Raw genomic sequence first — 16635 nt, 5'->3', positions numbered from 1 at the left:
GGCCTGAAAGCTGATCAGGGGCACATGTTCAGCAGCAGCTGATACACTGTAGCAGATAACCAGAACTGGTGTCATGGAGCTTCCCAGATGAGACACTAGAGGTCCAGAAGCTCATTAACCTCTTTGTGAACAGCCCAGGGAAAAGAGCTTGGAAAATCTCAACCTAATGGCAAAGGATAATGCCTCTGACCCTTCACTATCCTTCTGCAGGTGGGAGAGGCTCTAGCCATCGGTTCATTGCTTTTCGTATGTATCAGCATGTCATAAAGGGATGTATGGTCTGATTCTGTGAAGTGCTGGAATTAGCCTTTCCAGGGTGGGTCAATAGAATATCATATCGCTGGAGCAATAAAACCAGGTCCTGTGCCTATGGCTGAAGTTTCCACATTTTAGTACTAGATTTTGAATCATGCTGTGGCTCTCCTTTAGTAAAGGAAATGTTTCTGCCATAATACCACAGTTTCTTGTGAAGGAAACCAAAGCCATGTACTTTTTTAGTAAGTAGTAACTCCATAGTAGTTCATATGTATATGTTTTTTCCTCCTTTTTGGCTCAGGTCGTGATTGTAGTGCAAGGAGCAATTCAAAAAAGGAAGAAAGAAAAATGAAGGGGAAGCTCCCCTCAAAAAGCACAAGGCCCAAGAAAACCAAGACGGCAAGCCAAGGTGTAAATTTTGGGAAGAGTAAATCCTGCCAGGCACAAGACACACTGCAGTTCTCTCTGCCGTTACTGCCCGAAGCAAAGAACAGACAACATGCTGCAAAATATCGGGGTATATTTTGGAGCCCCAGTTCTTCAGCCAATGAAGGCACATGAAAGTGCCATGTAGCTGATTTGCTTAAACAATTCCCAAGACTTTGGTTATGGATTATGACTCTACGAATAAGGGAGTAGATACCTGCAGAAATCAAAATTCTTCTTGCTCTTTTTTTTCTGAAAAATAGTTTGCACACATTGGCTAATGTACACATGAAGTTTCGCCACATGAAGAAGTATCCCAAATTCTAAACCAGTTTAGTAGGGAGTCTCTCCTGAGTATAAAGTATCATTTGTCTTAAACAATATATACTGTTTTTGTGAGACAGACTCCACTTCTAGAAAGAGCTTGTCATGAATGAGTGATTTAGATCGCTTAAAAAAAAATCACCATCAAAGGTATTAGCAAAAGTGGTTTTAATGTGATTTGTAGAAGTGCGACTTAACAAAGTTTGATGGCAAAGGTTCACTCTATTAATTACTGCATGGAAGAAACATACACAGGAAAACTGGGTTACACTTGAGTTAAAGGGATTCACAGACCGAGGATACAAAAGGGTACGGAGGACCCTCCCGTTGAGTCACAAGGTTCAGAAGAGACCCCCTTGCTTTCTAAATTTCTGATGGACCTTAGGTGCGGCTAGGTCCAATCTTAGTCTCAGACTTGGACAACAGTTTATGTCTAATGGAAGGAATATGAAGAGTAAGGAAGACCCTCCCATTCAGTTACGAGGTTCAGAGTAGACCCCCTTGCTTTCTAAACTCCTGATGGAGCTTAGGTGTGGCTGGGTCCAATCTTAGTCTCAGACTTGGACAACGGTTTATGTCTAAGGGGTTATATATGCAAAATTTATCAATTCAGCATGCAATTAAAATTACCAAGGCAAAATCAATGTTACCATACTACAAGGTTATGCGCGATATCTGTCGCTTACCAAAGATCTGCCATTGGTAAAAGGTCTCTGCCTCGAGGAGCAACCTTGAGAGGTGTCCCAGCTCAAGGCGAGATCACCGCCATGCAGCCACACTGCCTAGCAGGGAGAGCTCAAAGAAGGCTCACTTTGCCTGTCATATTTACAGATAAAGTGGTTGGCTCGTAGTCAAATTACATGCCATAGGAAAGATATGCATGATGCTCCTTGTACCCACAACTTTCTTTGTTCCTTGATAAATGAGTCTTGGAAAAGCCACCCGCTACTCATGTGTCAATCGCATGATCGGTGTTGCAAGCTCATATGCATCGGTGCTCACTGTGCCACTCAGCTTCTTTGTGAGTTTTCAGAGAACAGATCGGGGCCAGAGGATTTCTTGGCCTGGTCACGGTTCAGACCTTTACCTCCTTTGGAGCCTGTACCAAACTACTGCTAGTTTGGTTAAGAGGTCGAGTGCATCCATCACAGAGCTTTGTGAAGAGCTAAGTCCCACCCCTTCTTTTTTTTCCTTCTTCACTCTATTTGGAAGTTTCTCTAAGATTCTAAAGGAGAGGGCTTATGCACCAAGCAGCTGAAGCCACCATTCCTTGATCATTACAGTAGAGAAACTGGAGAGTCATAAGCCATGAAAATCATTCCCCCCTTTGACCAACAAACCAAATAGATGTTACACTCAAAAACATTTGACATAAAATCTGTACACAAATAGTCAGTCTGTGGAACTCTTTGCTAAAGGATGTCATAGATGCAGAAAATGTACGTGGATTCAGGTGGACGTGTACCTTATAGAGGAATTAATTATCAAACTACCCAGGGAATTACCGACTTACCCAGGGAATTCCCTGGGTGTAATTATCGAATTACCCAGGGAATTTAGCCCCCTGAACAGGAAGACAGGGACGGAGAGCAGAATAAACCCCCCATAATCCAGGAGGAAGCAGTTAACGACCTGCTATGCCACCTGGACACTCACAAGTCTATGGGGCTGGATGGGATCCACCCGAGAGCACTGAGGCAGCTGGCGAAGGAGCTTGCCAAGCCACTCTCCATCATTTATCAGCAGTGAGTGTTCTTACACAGCCAGCCACCCTGCAGTGAGCACTAGTAGCTGAGAAGCTCATGAACACGTATCACCTGTCACGATCCGTTTTAATACACATTTGTAATAACACATTTGTTTTAATACACATTTGTAATAACGTGCCCATTTGGTCCAGAGAGACTAGAGGAGAAAACATTCATTGAAGTCAAACAAGGCAGCCCAAATCCTGTGGAAAACTGGGATCAACCAGAACTTTCTGCTTTCAGTGCAGACAAAGAAGCAAATGTGGAGGCTAAGGAAACTGAACTGGAGGACTTGTGTCATTGCAAGCACGAGGAAATCTGGGAAAGATTTAGGTGTTAAAGTGAACAAGTAGCTCAGCATGAGTTATCTTCATACTCTGCCATGAAGACAAATACAGTTTTTGCCTATGTGAAAACAGAAGGAGGGAAAAGCTATCTTGACTTCTTTGTAGAACTTCTTTGAGGCTAATACTGAATTACTTTGACTACTTCTGGTGTCATCGTTATTTTAAATAATTTTTTAAAAAAGAAGAATGCAAAAGAGAACCCTCAAAGTATGTGAGAACTGGAGACAACCTCTTGTCGTGACACTTAAGAGAATTCAGCCACTTCATGATGAAATGAGACTTTACGGGATGAAAATTGTCTCCTAAAATACAAGGATGTTCTTCAGTAGAGTAGCTGAAAGTAGCAGAGAGAGCCTCAGTCCATGAAAAAGAAAGCATGAGAAGCTGTGACCGCAATTGATAACAGACAAATTTGCATGAGAAATGAGAGATGCATGTTTTAGCAGGGACTCAGAACGCCCATCAGTGCAAACTCAAGGAGATGTAGTGGGTTCTCTGTCCCACTTCAGTCAAACACACAGTCTACAACAGGGTCCACAGAAAACTGAATTAAATCGCTAGCCTATTTTTCATGGTAGGCGAAACGAATTATGAAGTGCTCTGTGGTTTTTTCAGGCCTTAAAAATCTGTTTTTCATAAACTTGTAATGTTAATGTTTCACATTAAAACAGAATAGGCTTCTTACAGGAATGTAGAGTTCTTTCAATCCAGGAGTTTAAGGATAGGGTTTGGTAGAGTTTTTGGTAGAGTGTTAATAGAAAATGCTGCTGTGGACAGAGTACTGAAAAGCACGGGAATTTGTTATGCTTAGTGTCAAACTTTGTGGCTTTGCAGACACCCACAAAGCCACGAAACAGCCCACTATCAAGCACACAAAATCAACAAGTTAATCTATGAAGAAAGTAGCCAAGTAGAAATGTCCTGAATAGAAAGCTACCTGTTCTTATCCCACAGTGCCATAAGTCAGCATTCATTGATTTTAGCCATTATTATCATTTTTATTTATTCCAATAAACACCTCTGACCAGTGTTAATTACAGCATCGTGTCACTTTTCTTAGATTCTTACAGCTCGTATTACTGGCAAAATTTTGCAAAGCCAATAGTACATTTCTCTTCAGTTCTGACCTCTCGTACACAGTTAAACAAGCCTCATGAAATGTTCTGAGAATCACAAAAAGAAAAAAAAGGATTCTTTTCATTGATACAAGAGTTTTAAAATCTTTTCCAGATGTCATGTCAGCAAATTATACAGAACAGTACTTCAGCCATTGTTTTCATGAGCAGAGATCTAGAATTCCTCAGTGAGGACTGGATGAGAAATCCTAAAGTAGTCCTACATATTATCTGTGTTTTCATATAAATCTGTGAGATTTAGAGATTCATAGGGAGCTATCACAGATCAGTTAAACAGGAATGTGAGAGCGTATTACTTATTCTCTGCTTACATGAAGGACACTGGAATTTATTCCCAGGACGATCCTTATTCATGTGATTTTCACACTTTGGGTGCTGAAAATCTAACAATGTCATGCTGTAGCAGTATATTTTAGTAATGACTTTGTGCTTGGTTCTGAATTCCTGTCTTGTTTTTCTCAGACATGCACCCAGGACTATTCTACCTTATGACTACTTTGTTTTTGTCTTGGAGAACTTAACCAGGAAAAAGTAAAGCAAAGTAGCATGGTAGCTGTTAGAAACTAACAGATGAATAATTGGTTCGTGAAAGGGTTTGTAGGAAGGATGTGCCTGTAGGAAGGAGAGGACTGGATTCATTGATTGAGGAGATCCTCTGTTCTTAATGTATTTTTTAAACCTATGTAAATATAATTGGAAGGTTTTCCTGTGTTTTGCCTTCCCTACTTTATTTTGGCCAGGTGGGTTAAACATTATTAATTAAATTCTGTATCAACAGTATAAAGCACCTCTTCATTTAGAATAAAAGGAGCTTCAAACTGTTGTAAATATTATTCATGTCCAAGGGACATGCCTCCCCATAGACTGTCAGACCTGGTTCACCTCACCCATTGATTCGTGGACCTTACCCAGTAGTTTCCTGCCTCACCGTACCCTGCAGGTAAGGTATTTGCAGTGCAGCACTAAAGCCAGCTGCAGCTAACCTGGTCCACAGCCGGCTGGTAAGCTGCATCTGCTGGGTCAGGTCATGCTGAGAGAGAGGCCAGGGGCCTGGGCTGCAGCAGTGATTTTGCCACTTCAGGAGATGTGGTCTTCACCTGCCGTCGGTGCCGGGGCTGGTGCCGTCACACCAGCCAACATGCTGGAGATCCATGTCTTGAGAAAGAAGATACATCAGCCACCTGCAGTATGGAGGGAAAGGTGACATTAGAAGTCACTCCCCCTCTGCCAGCCTCTAAGTCTGGGCACAGATCACTACAGCTGTAATTGGCTTCTGTGGGACAGGCAGTCTAGTTACAGTTTAAGTACAGTACAGTTGGGTATATTTAAGTGTTATGACTGATGAGGGCTTGCCTGCCAAAGAGGAGATTAATAAAGAAGGCATTTTTAAATGTTTTTGTGATCTTGGGTGACTTTAAGGCACTTTCTTCCCCAGCTGCAGCTGTTTGTTCCTAGCTATTGTGTACCATACCCAAGGGTAAAAATTTAACAGATCACATTCTTCTAGGCTTTCCTGGAACTGACATTACTTAGAGGAAAGGGGAAAAAAAAAAACAAGGGGAGGTTAAAAAAAAAAAATCCTGGCTCTTAATATTTTGTTACTGTGTTTTTTAGATCTGGACTGGACTACTATCCCACGGCCTGTAAAACAGGCTCTTCCAGAGATGTCTTATCAGCAGGGGGTGTAGTGAAGGCAAATGCTATATATGTACCTGAGAGGAAACAATTTCTAGACCAAAGGTTGCTGTCACTTGGATATTTTCATCTCACCTGCCCTGGACCCCTGTTCAGCTGCTACCTGAACGCAGTGGCACCACCGCTCTGGAGGCTGCCACACTACTGAACTTCTAGCTTCCCTGGGTGCTGGCACTGCTCATGCCCCAGGGCACCTTGTTCTTACACAGCCAGCCACCCTGCAGTGAGCACTAGTAGCTGAGCAGCTCATGAACACGTATCACCTGTCACGATCCGTTGGGTGGCACCAGCTCTTCTTCTCTCCCACTCCCACCCATGTTGCTTCACCAGTGGGGCTCGACATAGTACTCGTGTTCTGGAGATGTCTGTTATGACTCTAGTCCAGTGTCATTTGAATGTCAAACGCTTGCTTTCCTTGGAACAGACACTAGGACTGAGAACAGGTCAGAGCTGCATGCTTACCAAAACACAATAATCACATTGCCTTTGGCACCTTCACTTACTGATTTACAGCTCTATGCATAGTGGAACGGTTTCAGTGGGAGCTACCTAGACTATCTTTTTCCCCAAATACCCTTTATTAGGCGATAGATGAAGAAGGGGAGGTGGGCATGTGCGTTGGAATATGCTCAATATGAAGAAACTCTTAATCCCCACAACTAGTCGTCTGAGTAAATGGCTTGATGTCCAGCGATGTTTCTGCTTACTGTAACTCTACTTACTGTAATGGGAGGTAGAGTTACAGTAAGTAACTGTATCAGCCTCAGCCAGTTACTGAGCCTGAACTGGCCAAGATAAAATTTGGATGTTTCACTGTGTTGATTTTTTTTAAGAGATCTGATATGCACTTTCAGTATTTTTTCACTGTCTCCCACAGCATTCTCCTGGAGAAGCTGGCAGCTCATGGCTTAGGCAGGTGTACTCTTCACTGGGTAAAAAACTAGCTGTATGGCTGAGCCCAGAGAGTTGTGGTGAACAGAGTTAAATGCAGTTGGTGGCCGGTCACAAGCGGTGTTCCCCAGGGCTCAGTTTTGGGGCCAGTCTTCTTTAATATCTTTATCAATGATCTGGATGAGGGGATTGAGTGCACCCTCAGTAAGTTTGCAGATGACACCAAATTGAGCGGGAGTGTTGATCTGCTTGAGGGTAGGAAGGCTCTACAGAGGGATCTGGACAGGCTGGATCGATGGGCCGAGGCCAATTGTATGAGGTTTAACAAGGCCAAGTGCCGGGTCCCGCACTTGGGTCACAACAACCTGTGATGGTGTGCTTCCCCCGCCCCCGACCTTTATCTCCTGCAACCCTGCTTAGGTGATAATCACCAGTGGTGATTATCTGGTCACATCTGGTCACCATCGGCTCAAAGTGGATTCAGGAGACAGATAACAACACAATAGCCTAAGGGTTTGGCTATTAGCCCAACAATAGCCTGTGTTGGGCTATTGTGTTGTGCCTAGGGCTATTGTGTTGTGCACGCACCCAAGAAACTAAAACCTGCGGTCAGCATGCAAATATGACTATGAGTCAGTCATCTTACCCCCATAAATAGTGAGCAGCCCAAGAGCCCTTTGAGCTCTCCTGCACAGCAGCGGGCTGCCCTCCAGGATCTCCCCTTGAGCAGGGACGCCTCTCAAGGTTACTCCTCGAGGTTGAGAGATTCCTTGCCGCAACAGATCCTCGGTAAGTGACTAATAGCATGCTAAACTTTGAAATCTTAGATAAGTGATATAAAGGATTGATTGCGCACATATAATCCTTTAGACATAAAGTAAGCAAAACACTTTTGAAAGTCCCAGCTCATCTCATGCTTTACTTGTGATTGCTAATATTACTAGAACTGCTGACAGTGTTGCTGTGTGTGCTTTAACTGCACCACAAGAAACCAAGAGCTGCAGAGCAGTTCATTCCACTGTAAAGCCACGTGAACATCTCCTTAAAGCCCACAAGAACTTACATTTCTATTTCAGGAAACAATTCCAGGAAGAAATGATTACACAGGAATTTAGTGGAAGCTGGGTCCTGCGAAGTGCTCTCCTTTCCCACCCGCAGACACCAGGCCCCAGCAGTACAAACATCCATCCAATATCTCCTACCTCCAGGCACACATATGTAGAAGCCCTGCTTTCTTTCTCCTCTCCCTTCACATTCTTTCTCCATGAGACATGTTGATGATCATCCCCCTGCTTAGCCCACCCCACACCCATCACACCTGACATCCCCAACTGCTCCATCATCAGATAAGGCTTTGAGCATCTGAAGCCAAAGGGGCAGCCAAGGGACACCTGTAAAATATCCCTAGGAAGGAGAACAGCAGGGCATATTGCATCCTGTCCAGCCTTCAGGCACAATTTTCCCTGCCCAAACGCCTGGAAGGAGAAGGTAGGGAAACTACCTGCCAGAGAGGCAGCCAAAGATGTGGAAGGAGGCCTCCAGAATAAGAAGGTCAGTGGTACCAAGGGCAAGTCTTGAGACAGAGGTTGACTGTACCTCTCCCTGCTGCAGCCTTGGCATCCCAGGAGGCATTACAAGCAGCAGAGACTGAAACCCTGCAGGGGAGGAGACACAAGGCTCCTCGGGAAACACTGAGGAGCACTTCTGCCATAGGTGCACAATCAGGCAACCAGCTCTGGCCAGGAAGATGCCACACTCCAAAAGTAACATCCCCAAACGGTGGATTTATTGCTCGAGCAGTGCAGAGAAGGCCAGAGAGTTGGAGGTGTGTGCAAAGGCTAAAGCCAGGATGTGTGGCCATCTGTCACACTCATGAAGACTGAAGAGTAGGAGATTGGAAGGGGATCAGACACGTATCTAGGAGGACAGTGCCTCGAGGGAGAAGTGCTGTGGCATGATGCAGCAGACCCACTGTGCCAGTCATCCTGATTGTCCCAGCAAACAGGACCCCAGTGTGAAGTGAGGATGTTTGTGAAGGAGCTGCTTGTACCTCCTGCCTGCGGCAGCAAAATGGCAACCTCCTCTGCGGTGCTGAGGTCACCTAAGGGGTTGCCTGATCACCAGACCCAAATCATACACCCTTTTCCTTCCTGAATGACAGAAAAGTGAGTGGCGTGAGGTGAAACCGCATGACCGCCCCTCTTGAGAGCACAAACACGCCTCCTGCCAACGCATGTTTCCTCACTGGAACATAGGTCTTGCCTCGGTGGTCTCTGCTCATACCTCAGTTTCCCAGCCAGCAGCCCCAATGTTACATGAAGGCCATACTCAGCCCCAAGGCTTCCTTCTGTGTCTCCACCAATCGCCACATTCAGCTCAGCAGCTATGGTCTGCTAGGCTTTATTTGCTGCAAGCCTTCCACCCCCGTCCCTGATTTCTCCCACCACAACCCCTGCCCAAGCCATCTGTGATCTGAACCGCCTCGATCCAGATCCTTGTCTTTCTCAATGCTAAAATTATTCCACGCACACAGGCCAGATAGGAAGGCACCTCCCCACCACCACCTGCCTGATGGCTCTATCCATTGAGCTTCTCTTAGGGCTTCCTCCCATATTTTCTTTCACCTCCCTTGTGCTCTTGCATGTGAGGGCCAATATTACAGGCTCACACCCTGTGTACCACCTGGAGGTTTCCAGACCATGCCTAAATGTGGAATTACTAGGTGGGACTCTGTGAACAGCTTCATGGCTAGGTGTCCCACACGTATCACCCCCCAGCACACACCTCTCTAACAGACCCACCACCAAGGCTGCTTATAGCACAGGACAAACGGTTCTGGATCTGGCCAGGAGGACTAAAGGAAGGAGAGTGTTGCCCCTTACATCACTCGAGGTTTCACAGGTTTCCTGTCACAGCAGGCAGCTTACTGCTTCTCCTGCGCCGTGCCTGCGTAGGCAGTGCGTCTGCAGGCAACCGGGGGAGCTTGGGCAAAGCTGGGTCTGGGAAGCAGAGGGAGGAGAGCAGCAGGCAAAGTGCAGGAAGGGCAAAGTGGTGAGTGAACTCTGACAGCACTGCGGTACTGGGGTCAGCACTGGGACAGTCAGTCACCTCTACAGAAGTGTCCAAACAAAACAAACTCATCCCAGCCCCCACGGACACCCAAGCCACTCCAGTAGCACAACTTTCCTGGGTGAGCTTAGCCTGGTCAGTTATTCACGTTGGTTAGCACAGCTGGGAGGAGAAAGTGCAAACCTGCCCCCGGCTCGGACAGCGGTGGCTGGGCTTGGCTCTCCTTCTTGCTTATATTTAGATGATGCAGTATCAGGGAGGAGCACTGCATCAGGCTCCCATGGTGCCTCAGAAACGAAACAGAAAGCATAGGCAGCTGCTCGTGACACAACAGGGGCTGTGGTGTCAGAGCCCAGCCAGCACAGGACCTAGCAGCAGCCACAAATCTGCTCAGCTTGCCAGGGCGGCACCTCGACCCTCTCCAGCGTGTTTCAGCTCCGCACCCAGCCAGATGGGCAGCCCGTAAGTACCCTCCACTGGGTCCCCCACCTTTTTAATGCTGCTGGCAGCGGGGGGAGCTGCCAGGAGAAGAAGTGGTGCTGCAGGGTGCAAAAGTCTGGGAGGGAGCAGGTCCTTCCCCAGCTGTGGGACACTTTTGGGGCAGTTCCTCTGCAGTCTGGCCCATGTGCCGCTGGCTGGTTTCTGTTTGCCAGCAATCCTTAGCTTGTCAGTGGCCTTTCTTCACCTGTGCTTTCCCTGCAGCCAATCCTGCCTGAGGGGGAAAGAGGGATTGGGGGGGGGGGGGAGCAGGTGGCTTGAAGGAAAGGTGCCAAGTCCAAAGCTCCTTTCCTTTCCCATGGCATATCTTGCATGACATTACTCCCCCCAGCAGCCGGGGAGGGGCGATGCAGGAAAGCCAAGTCTTCTGGGGGGGCTCTTCAGTGCAAGAGAAAATGCCCATTCCCTCGCCCCTTTGCATTCAGCCTGCTCACTGCACTGGGGTCCGGTGGCTCCACAGAGATGTTCGTCCCTGCACAGAGGCCAGGTCCTGCACCGGAGCTGTGTGCCGTGGCCTCCCCATCCCCCTGCCTTCGCCCAGGCACTCAGCCAGCAGCTCACTGGGGGGAAGGCACAGCCCCAGCCTGGGAAGGTGCTCACCTGCCTACGAGCCAGCAGAAGGAAGGGTCGTGCAGTCCCAGCAGCACAGAGGGTCCCTATGAGCCCCATCCAACACACAGACACCCCAGGGAGCTCCTGAGCTGTGCAAATGGAGCCTCTCTCTGCCCAGGAGACTGAGACACAGAGCTCTCCCATGGTGAAGTCCCGTGCTTCACCCAGCAGCACCACATCTGTGCGATGCCTGCCCAGAAACGAGGGGCTGAAGCCAGCCTGGGGCTCACTGTGCCACGCTCGGGTTCCTCCTTCTTGCTTGCACCTCTGAGGCAGAGGCACAGACTCCCGTCCAAAGGCACAGGCGCCTTCTTACAGGCGGAGGACTGGTCTGGGGGAGTCTGGGAAAAGCCCCAGCTGGACACCGCGTGACAGCTCTTTCCTGTTTATCCCCTGCTTCTCAGCCAGGCTGCCTCAAAACCAGCCTCAGGGCTGAGCTGCAGAGCTCACGAACGAATGCCGTCCCTGCGGCTGCGCTGGTGGCGGGGCGCCAGGCCTCGGCTTTCATTGCCAAACCATACCTCACCCCCAGGCCAGCCGTGCGCTCACCCGCACCAGGCGAGTTTCTGTCCCTGTCACAGTCACACCTGGGGACAGGGATTTACCTGCTGGGCTGGGCTGGGGAGGCAGCAGGAGGCTGAGGGACAAATCTGCCTGCAATTTGGCAGAGTGAACAGAGGTGCATTGCTGGGAAAAGAAAATAGGTCCTTATAGACATGAGCCTCAAAGCAGAGGAGAGGGCAGAGATACCATGGGGTTTCCCCAGGCCCTCATACATGCAGAGATCACACAGCACCACAGGGTCTCTGAGGTGGCTCTCCTCCACCCTTGCCATGTGTTTCCACAAACCTGCTAGGAATTTAATTCTCTGGCCCCTCTCTAGTAAACATGTGCAACTAGGACAATTTTGAATTGCTTTTATATTTGGGGCGGGGGGGGGTAGAAAAAGGTAACATGAGATGATTGAACAAAAAGCCCGTGTTTCTACAAGCCTGCCTTCCTCAGGAAACCAGTCTAAAGAAATACGACAGCAAGGGTTGGTGGGTGGGCAGGGCCAGGAGCCACCTGGGCTGTACCGGTCCCAGCTCTGAGTTCCGACAGAAATCCCCAGGGTCAGCTAACCGGGTCAGCTAACCAAAAGCCCCCAGCAAGCGCAGCTTGTTCTCCCTCTGAGGGCGGTGAGGCAGGATGACCTGACCACAAGGGCGGGTGTGAGCCCTTGTGGGGCAGGGAGAGGAAGAGCAGCAATGCCTGGCTGCAGGAAGAGCCCGTGTAAAGACAGACAAACCAAGAGGCAATACCAGGGGCAAGACAAACCCTGGTGAAAGTACACGTGTGTGACGCCTCATTCTGCAGCACTCTCTGGGTCCGAGCACAGATATTTTCCTGGCCGTTTGTGTCTTCATTGTAGATTTGGCACAATGGGCATCCTCCATGTGACCTTCCAGTCTCTCCAGAAGCCTGTTGTGAAGAAGACCTCCAAGGGCAGCTACAAGAAGAAGTGAGGTATTGACCAGAGGAAGGGAACAGGTCGGTGTCTGGATGCTGTGACCCCCTTCCATGCTGTGTGTGTGTGTGCTCCTCCTGGCTATGACTGTGTGGAGGAGGAGAAGTTTGGGACAGAGAAGCTTTATCCCTGTGCATCTTAAACATAGGTGCCCCACTCCCAAGTATCCAGGGAGACAGGGAGTGGGAGGGGGATGCTGAAGGGTCTCTAGTCACCAGCAGTGCAGCCAGGCACCAGGTACAGATTGGGTGGGGTCTTTCCTGGCACTCTAAAAACTCAGAGCCTGTACCAAATCCACAAGCGGCTGTGGGGTGATGGCCTGCGACATCCAGGACATCGGGATGATATACCACTGGCAATGGGCAGTGGAGGGGAGACAGCAGGAGCGACGTCATGAACTTCTTGAGGGAAGGTGGTGAATGATTCACAGGACATAATGCTTGGCAAAGGCAGGAGAGGGGATATTTGCAGAGCCTCAAGCCGGAGGCTGAGCTTGAAGCCAAAGTCTCTGAGCTCCTTGCCCTGCATTTGTGCCTCTGTGCCCCAGGTGGCCAGTGCTGCGATGCTGCATGGCTCTGCTGACAGTGATACCCCTTCCTGATGCCGCTGCCCTGTTTTTCAGAGCAAAGCAGAAGCCTGCAAGAGGGCACTGAGGACAGTCCACGTTTCTGGGAGAAGAGCAGGGAGTCGGGCTTGCCAAGCAGTTTGAGAGAGGAGCGAGGAGGACGGCAATCGCAGGTCTGTCTCCGTAGCACCCATGGCCCCGGGCCCCAGAGGAGGGCGAGTGGTTGCGGGCGGGTCCGGGGTGCCTCTTTGTGGTGGACAGCTGCCTGTCTGCAGGGGGCATCGGTCCTCAGGCAACCAGAACAGAGGAGCACCACGTCTGCCAGCCTCAGTGGGGAGCAGGGCTGTGGGCGACCAGCCCTGCTGTGCCCAGAAATGTACGAGCATGCAAGGGTCTTGGGGGCATGTGGATGCTGGAAACGACTGGCATCAATGGGTGGCATCAATGGCACCGGGTGTCCCAGAGCTATGGGGGGGAAAGGGGGCAGGAAGGCAGGGGGAGTCCTGCACTTCAGACCCTGTCATGCCTGTGTTTTACTCAGTCCTCCAAAGATCACAAGGGATGTCCTTGTCTGACCAGAACCAAAAGAAAAGCATTCTCCCAGAATAGCTCTTAACCCACCTCCTTATCAGACAGCAGGGTTTTGCTCCCCTCCCAGCACTGCACCTTGCTGACAAATGCCCATTTTGTCCAACATGAGCCCATGGTGCAACAGGCATGTGCGGGGCTACGGGAGCCAACGCTACTCTCATCCCCTGTCCTCCCAGTGCTGGTCCATGCATGAGACATCATTAAGCCACCTCTGCTGTAACCAAAAATGCATCCCCCTCAACCCAGTAACACACGCGCAGCACAGTCAGAGGCAGGACTGAGACGGTCCTGCTCTACTTCCAAGGGGAGTCCCGAGACCTCAGTGACACAGGCTCAGAGTGCATCTTGGGAAGGGTGCCATAACACGCAAAAACCAAGGGGTCCCCCCCTTCATGTTTTGCAGCGGGCGTCCCCGCAGCAGGCTTTACCATGCTAAAGCCAGGCACCAGGATGGGTCTGCTGCAACAGAGGTGCACCGGGCACCTGCTCTGTGCCTTGACCCTCCTTGAGGCTGCCGGGACCTTGGCCTTGATGCTCTACGCCCTGCTGTGGGAAGCCGGGAACCTGGTCAACCTGCCTGACAAACGCATCGGCTTTTACAACTTCTGCCTGTGGAATGGGACAGCCAGGGAGCTGCAGTGCCTGGAGTACAAGCACCTGCAGGCGATGGGCATCAGCCTACCAGGAATGGCGCTACCCAGGGTTTGTGTGTACGCCTGCCTGGTCTTCAGCATCTTCTACCCCATTTTTGTTGCACATGTGAAGTGCACAGAGGAGAGAGAGGGCTGGAAGATGATCCTCATCATACTCATCATCCAGGTGATAATCCTGTCTGGAGGCCTGGGTACATTTCTTTTCCAAACCTCGCAGTGGATTCACCCCTCTGATTTCACTGGGGGCTTCCTGGCACTGGTTGGGACTCAGGCTCTGCTACTGCTCCAGATTCTCACTGCCACTATGTACATCCGCTGGGCCAAACACACACACCCATATCAAAGCCCTTTTACTGAGAAGGCCCTGCCCATTGAGATTTGACAGTGAAGAAGATGCAAGAGCTATTGATAACCCAGTTGTGCTGGTTTGGGCTGGGATAGAGTTAATTTTCTTCACTGTAGCTAGTATGGGGCTGTGTTTTGGATCTGTGCTGAAAACGCTGTTGATAATACAGAGATGTTTCAGTTGTTGCCAAGTAGTGCTTATACTAAATCAAGGACTTTTCAGCTTCCCATGCTCTGCCCAGGTGCACAAGAAGTTGGGAGGGCACACGGCTGGGACAGCTGACCCCAGCTGACCAAAGGGCTATTCCATACCATATGGCGTCATGCTCAGTATATAAAGCTGGGGAAGAAGGAGGAAGGGGGGACATTAGGAGTGATGGCATTTGTCTTCCCAAGTAACCGTTACGCGTGATGGAGCCCTGCTTTCCTGGAGATGGCTGAACACCTGCCTGCCCATGGGAAGCAGTGAATGAATTCCTTGCTTTGCTTTGCTTGCGTGCGCAGCTTTTGCCTTCCCTATTAAACTGTCTTTATCTCAACCCACGAGTTTTCTCACTTTTACACGTCCAATTCTCTCCCCCATCCCACCGGTGAGGTGACCGAGTGGCTGTGTGGTGCTTAGTTGTTGGCTGGAGTTAAACCACGACACCAATTTAAAACAGTAATCCCACTACAGCTTTAGTCACTGGCAGGAATTTGATCCTTAGTCCAAAGGCCCATGTCCAGCCATGCCCTGGCACACGGCTGTCATTGCTGCCACCAGCTGGCAGCACTCCTGCAGCAACCGGGCAGCAGGCACCAACACCCACAGCACAGCGTGGCAGCTTCCCACAAACAGCAGCGTGTAACACACCCCTCAGCCTGGGGCACAACATCCAAGTGACAGCATTTCTGGCCCTGACCCAGAGGAAGGCGAAGGGGACACATCAGAACCAGCACACAGTGGACACATCCCTCTGGCCATATCTAGCCTAAGCACAAGCAGGCAGAGAAGCAAACAGGCTTCCTTTCTTGGAGTTGTCCAAAGAGACTCTGCTCATTCTCCACCTCCTGGACTAACCAGGGATGTCTTTGAGGCAACCGTGACTTGAGGAGCTGCGGCTTCACACTGCCATCGCAGCAGTGGCAGCCCCAGAGGTGCACTGGAAATACTCTCTTCAGCAGGAGCACCTGTACTTCACCTGCTGGAATAATATCTGGAGTGACTGCTGTAGTTCATTAGGGTGAAGTGGCCCACGTCCAACCCCAGCAGCAGCAGAGGCCCTGGCGGGGCAGCCTAACAACTTGCTGAACACTGAACACAGCCCTAACCAGGAGGGTTTCCACGAGGAAGCAGAGGATTTTGGTGCAGAGCCCCAGCTTTGTCCCCACTGATATTATGGCCCTGAGCCCAGCACCCCAGCAGACTTTGAGTCTCCAGGAGACTGGTTCTGTGCGAGGACAGCTCACTGCAGAGCCAGCCCAGCCCAACACACGCCCCATGCAAGGCTGTGCTTGGGGAGCAGGGCCAGCGCTGCCACTGGCCGGGGTGCAGTGCCCCAGCTGGGGCATCACAGCCAGAGCACTGGATGGGGTCTCTCCGCCGTGGCGGTGGACAGCACTGCTCCATGCCATGTCTGTAACCTCACACAAACAGGCGCCTGCTTTCCCCCCCATCCCCTTCAGACACGAGGGTCCATTTTCTCTCCTGCTGCAGTCTTGCTGGGGACATGGCTTGTGATGCTGGTTTGACTGATTCTTCATTTCAATAAAGGCTCTCGCGCCTGTCATGGCCTCATGTGGTTTGTTCATCCTTGCTTCGGACCAGGAAGAGGATGCCTCTCTAGACCTCCATGCACACTGCTATGGGCTCAGCCCCCTCAGGATGGTCCCCGTCCCTGCCAGTCTGCTCCCGCCCATGTCTTCCTCAGCTATGGGAGGCCTACCCCAGCCTAGAGGGAAATTTAGCGCCGGGCCCAATGGGGACAGCGTGC

General features: G+C 49.9%; 2 protein-coding genes across 3 annotated transcripts in view; both read left to right on the top strand.

Moving 5' to 3' along the window:
* Window positions 1-1762, top strand: part of AGBL3 (AGBL carboxypeptidase 3) — a 29441-nt gene extending 27679 nt beyond the window's left edge. The window contains 1 exon segment of the mRNA XM_075498405.1: window positions 557-1762. Within this exon segment, the coding sequence (XP_075354520.1) occupies window positions 557-816 (260 nt within the window). The 3' untranslated portion in view covers window positions 817-1762.
* Window positions 1763-8227: 6465 nt separating this feature from the next.
* TMEM140 (transmembrane protein 140) lies at window positions 8228-16428 on the top strand. 2 transcript variants are annotated; one of them, XM_075498390.1, is made up of 4 exons: window positions 8228-10353; window positions 12413-12507; window positions 13131-13246; window positions 14068-16428. In XM_075498390.1, the coding sequence occupies exon 4, from the start codon at window positions 14094-14096 to the stop codon at window positions 14697-14699; it is 606 nt and encodes a 201-aa protein (XP_075354505.1). In that variant the 5' UTR covers window positions 8228-10353; window positions 12413-12507; window positions 13131-13246; window positions 14068-14093; the 3' UTR covers window positions 14700-16428. The 2 variants fall into 2 exon arrangements, with proteins under 2 accessions (XP_075354505.1, XP_075354495.1); XM_075498380.1 differs by having other exon boundaries at window positions 12413-12531.
* Window positions 16429-16635: the final 207 nt, after the last annotated feature.

This window comes from Mycteria americana, chromosome 1 (genome assembly GCF_035582795.1).
Source record: "Mycteria americana isolate JAX WOST 10 ecotype Jacksonville Zoo and Gardens chromosome 1, USCA_MyAme_1.0, whole genome shotgun sequence".
NCBI lineage: Eukaryota > Metazoa > Chordata > Aves > Ciconiiformes > Ciconiidae > Mycteria > Mycteria americana.
The sequence above is the reverse complement of the archived record's forward strand: the minus strand, read 5'-3'. Positions and strand labels throughout refer to the sequence as shown.

Bases quoted from the DNA above. Each gene is read 5' to 3' on its own strand.
- TMEM140 (XM_075498390.1), top strand. From the start codon at position 14,094: ATGCTAAAGCCAGGCACCAGGATGGGTCTGCTGCAACAGAGGTGCACC.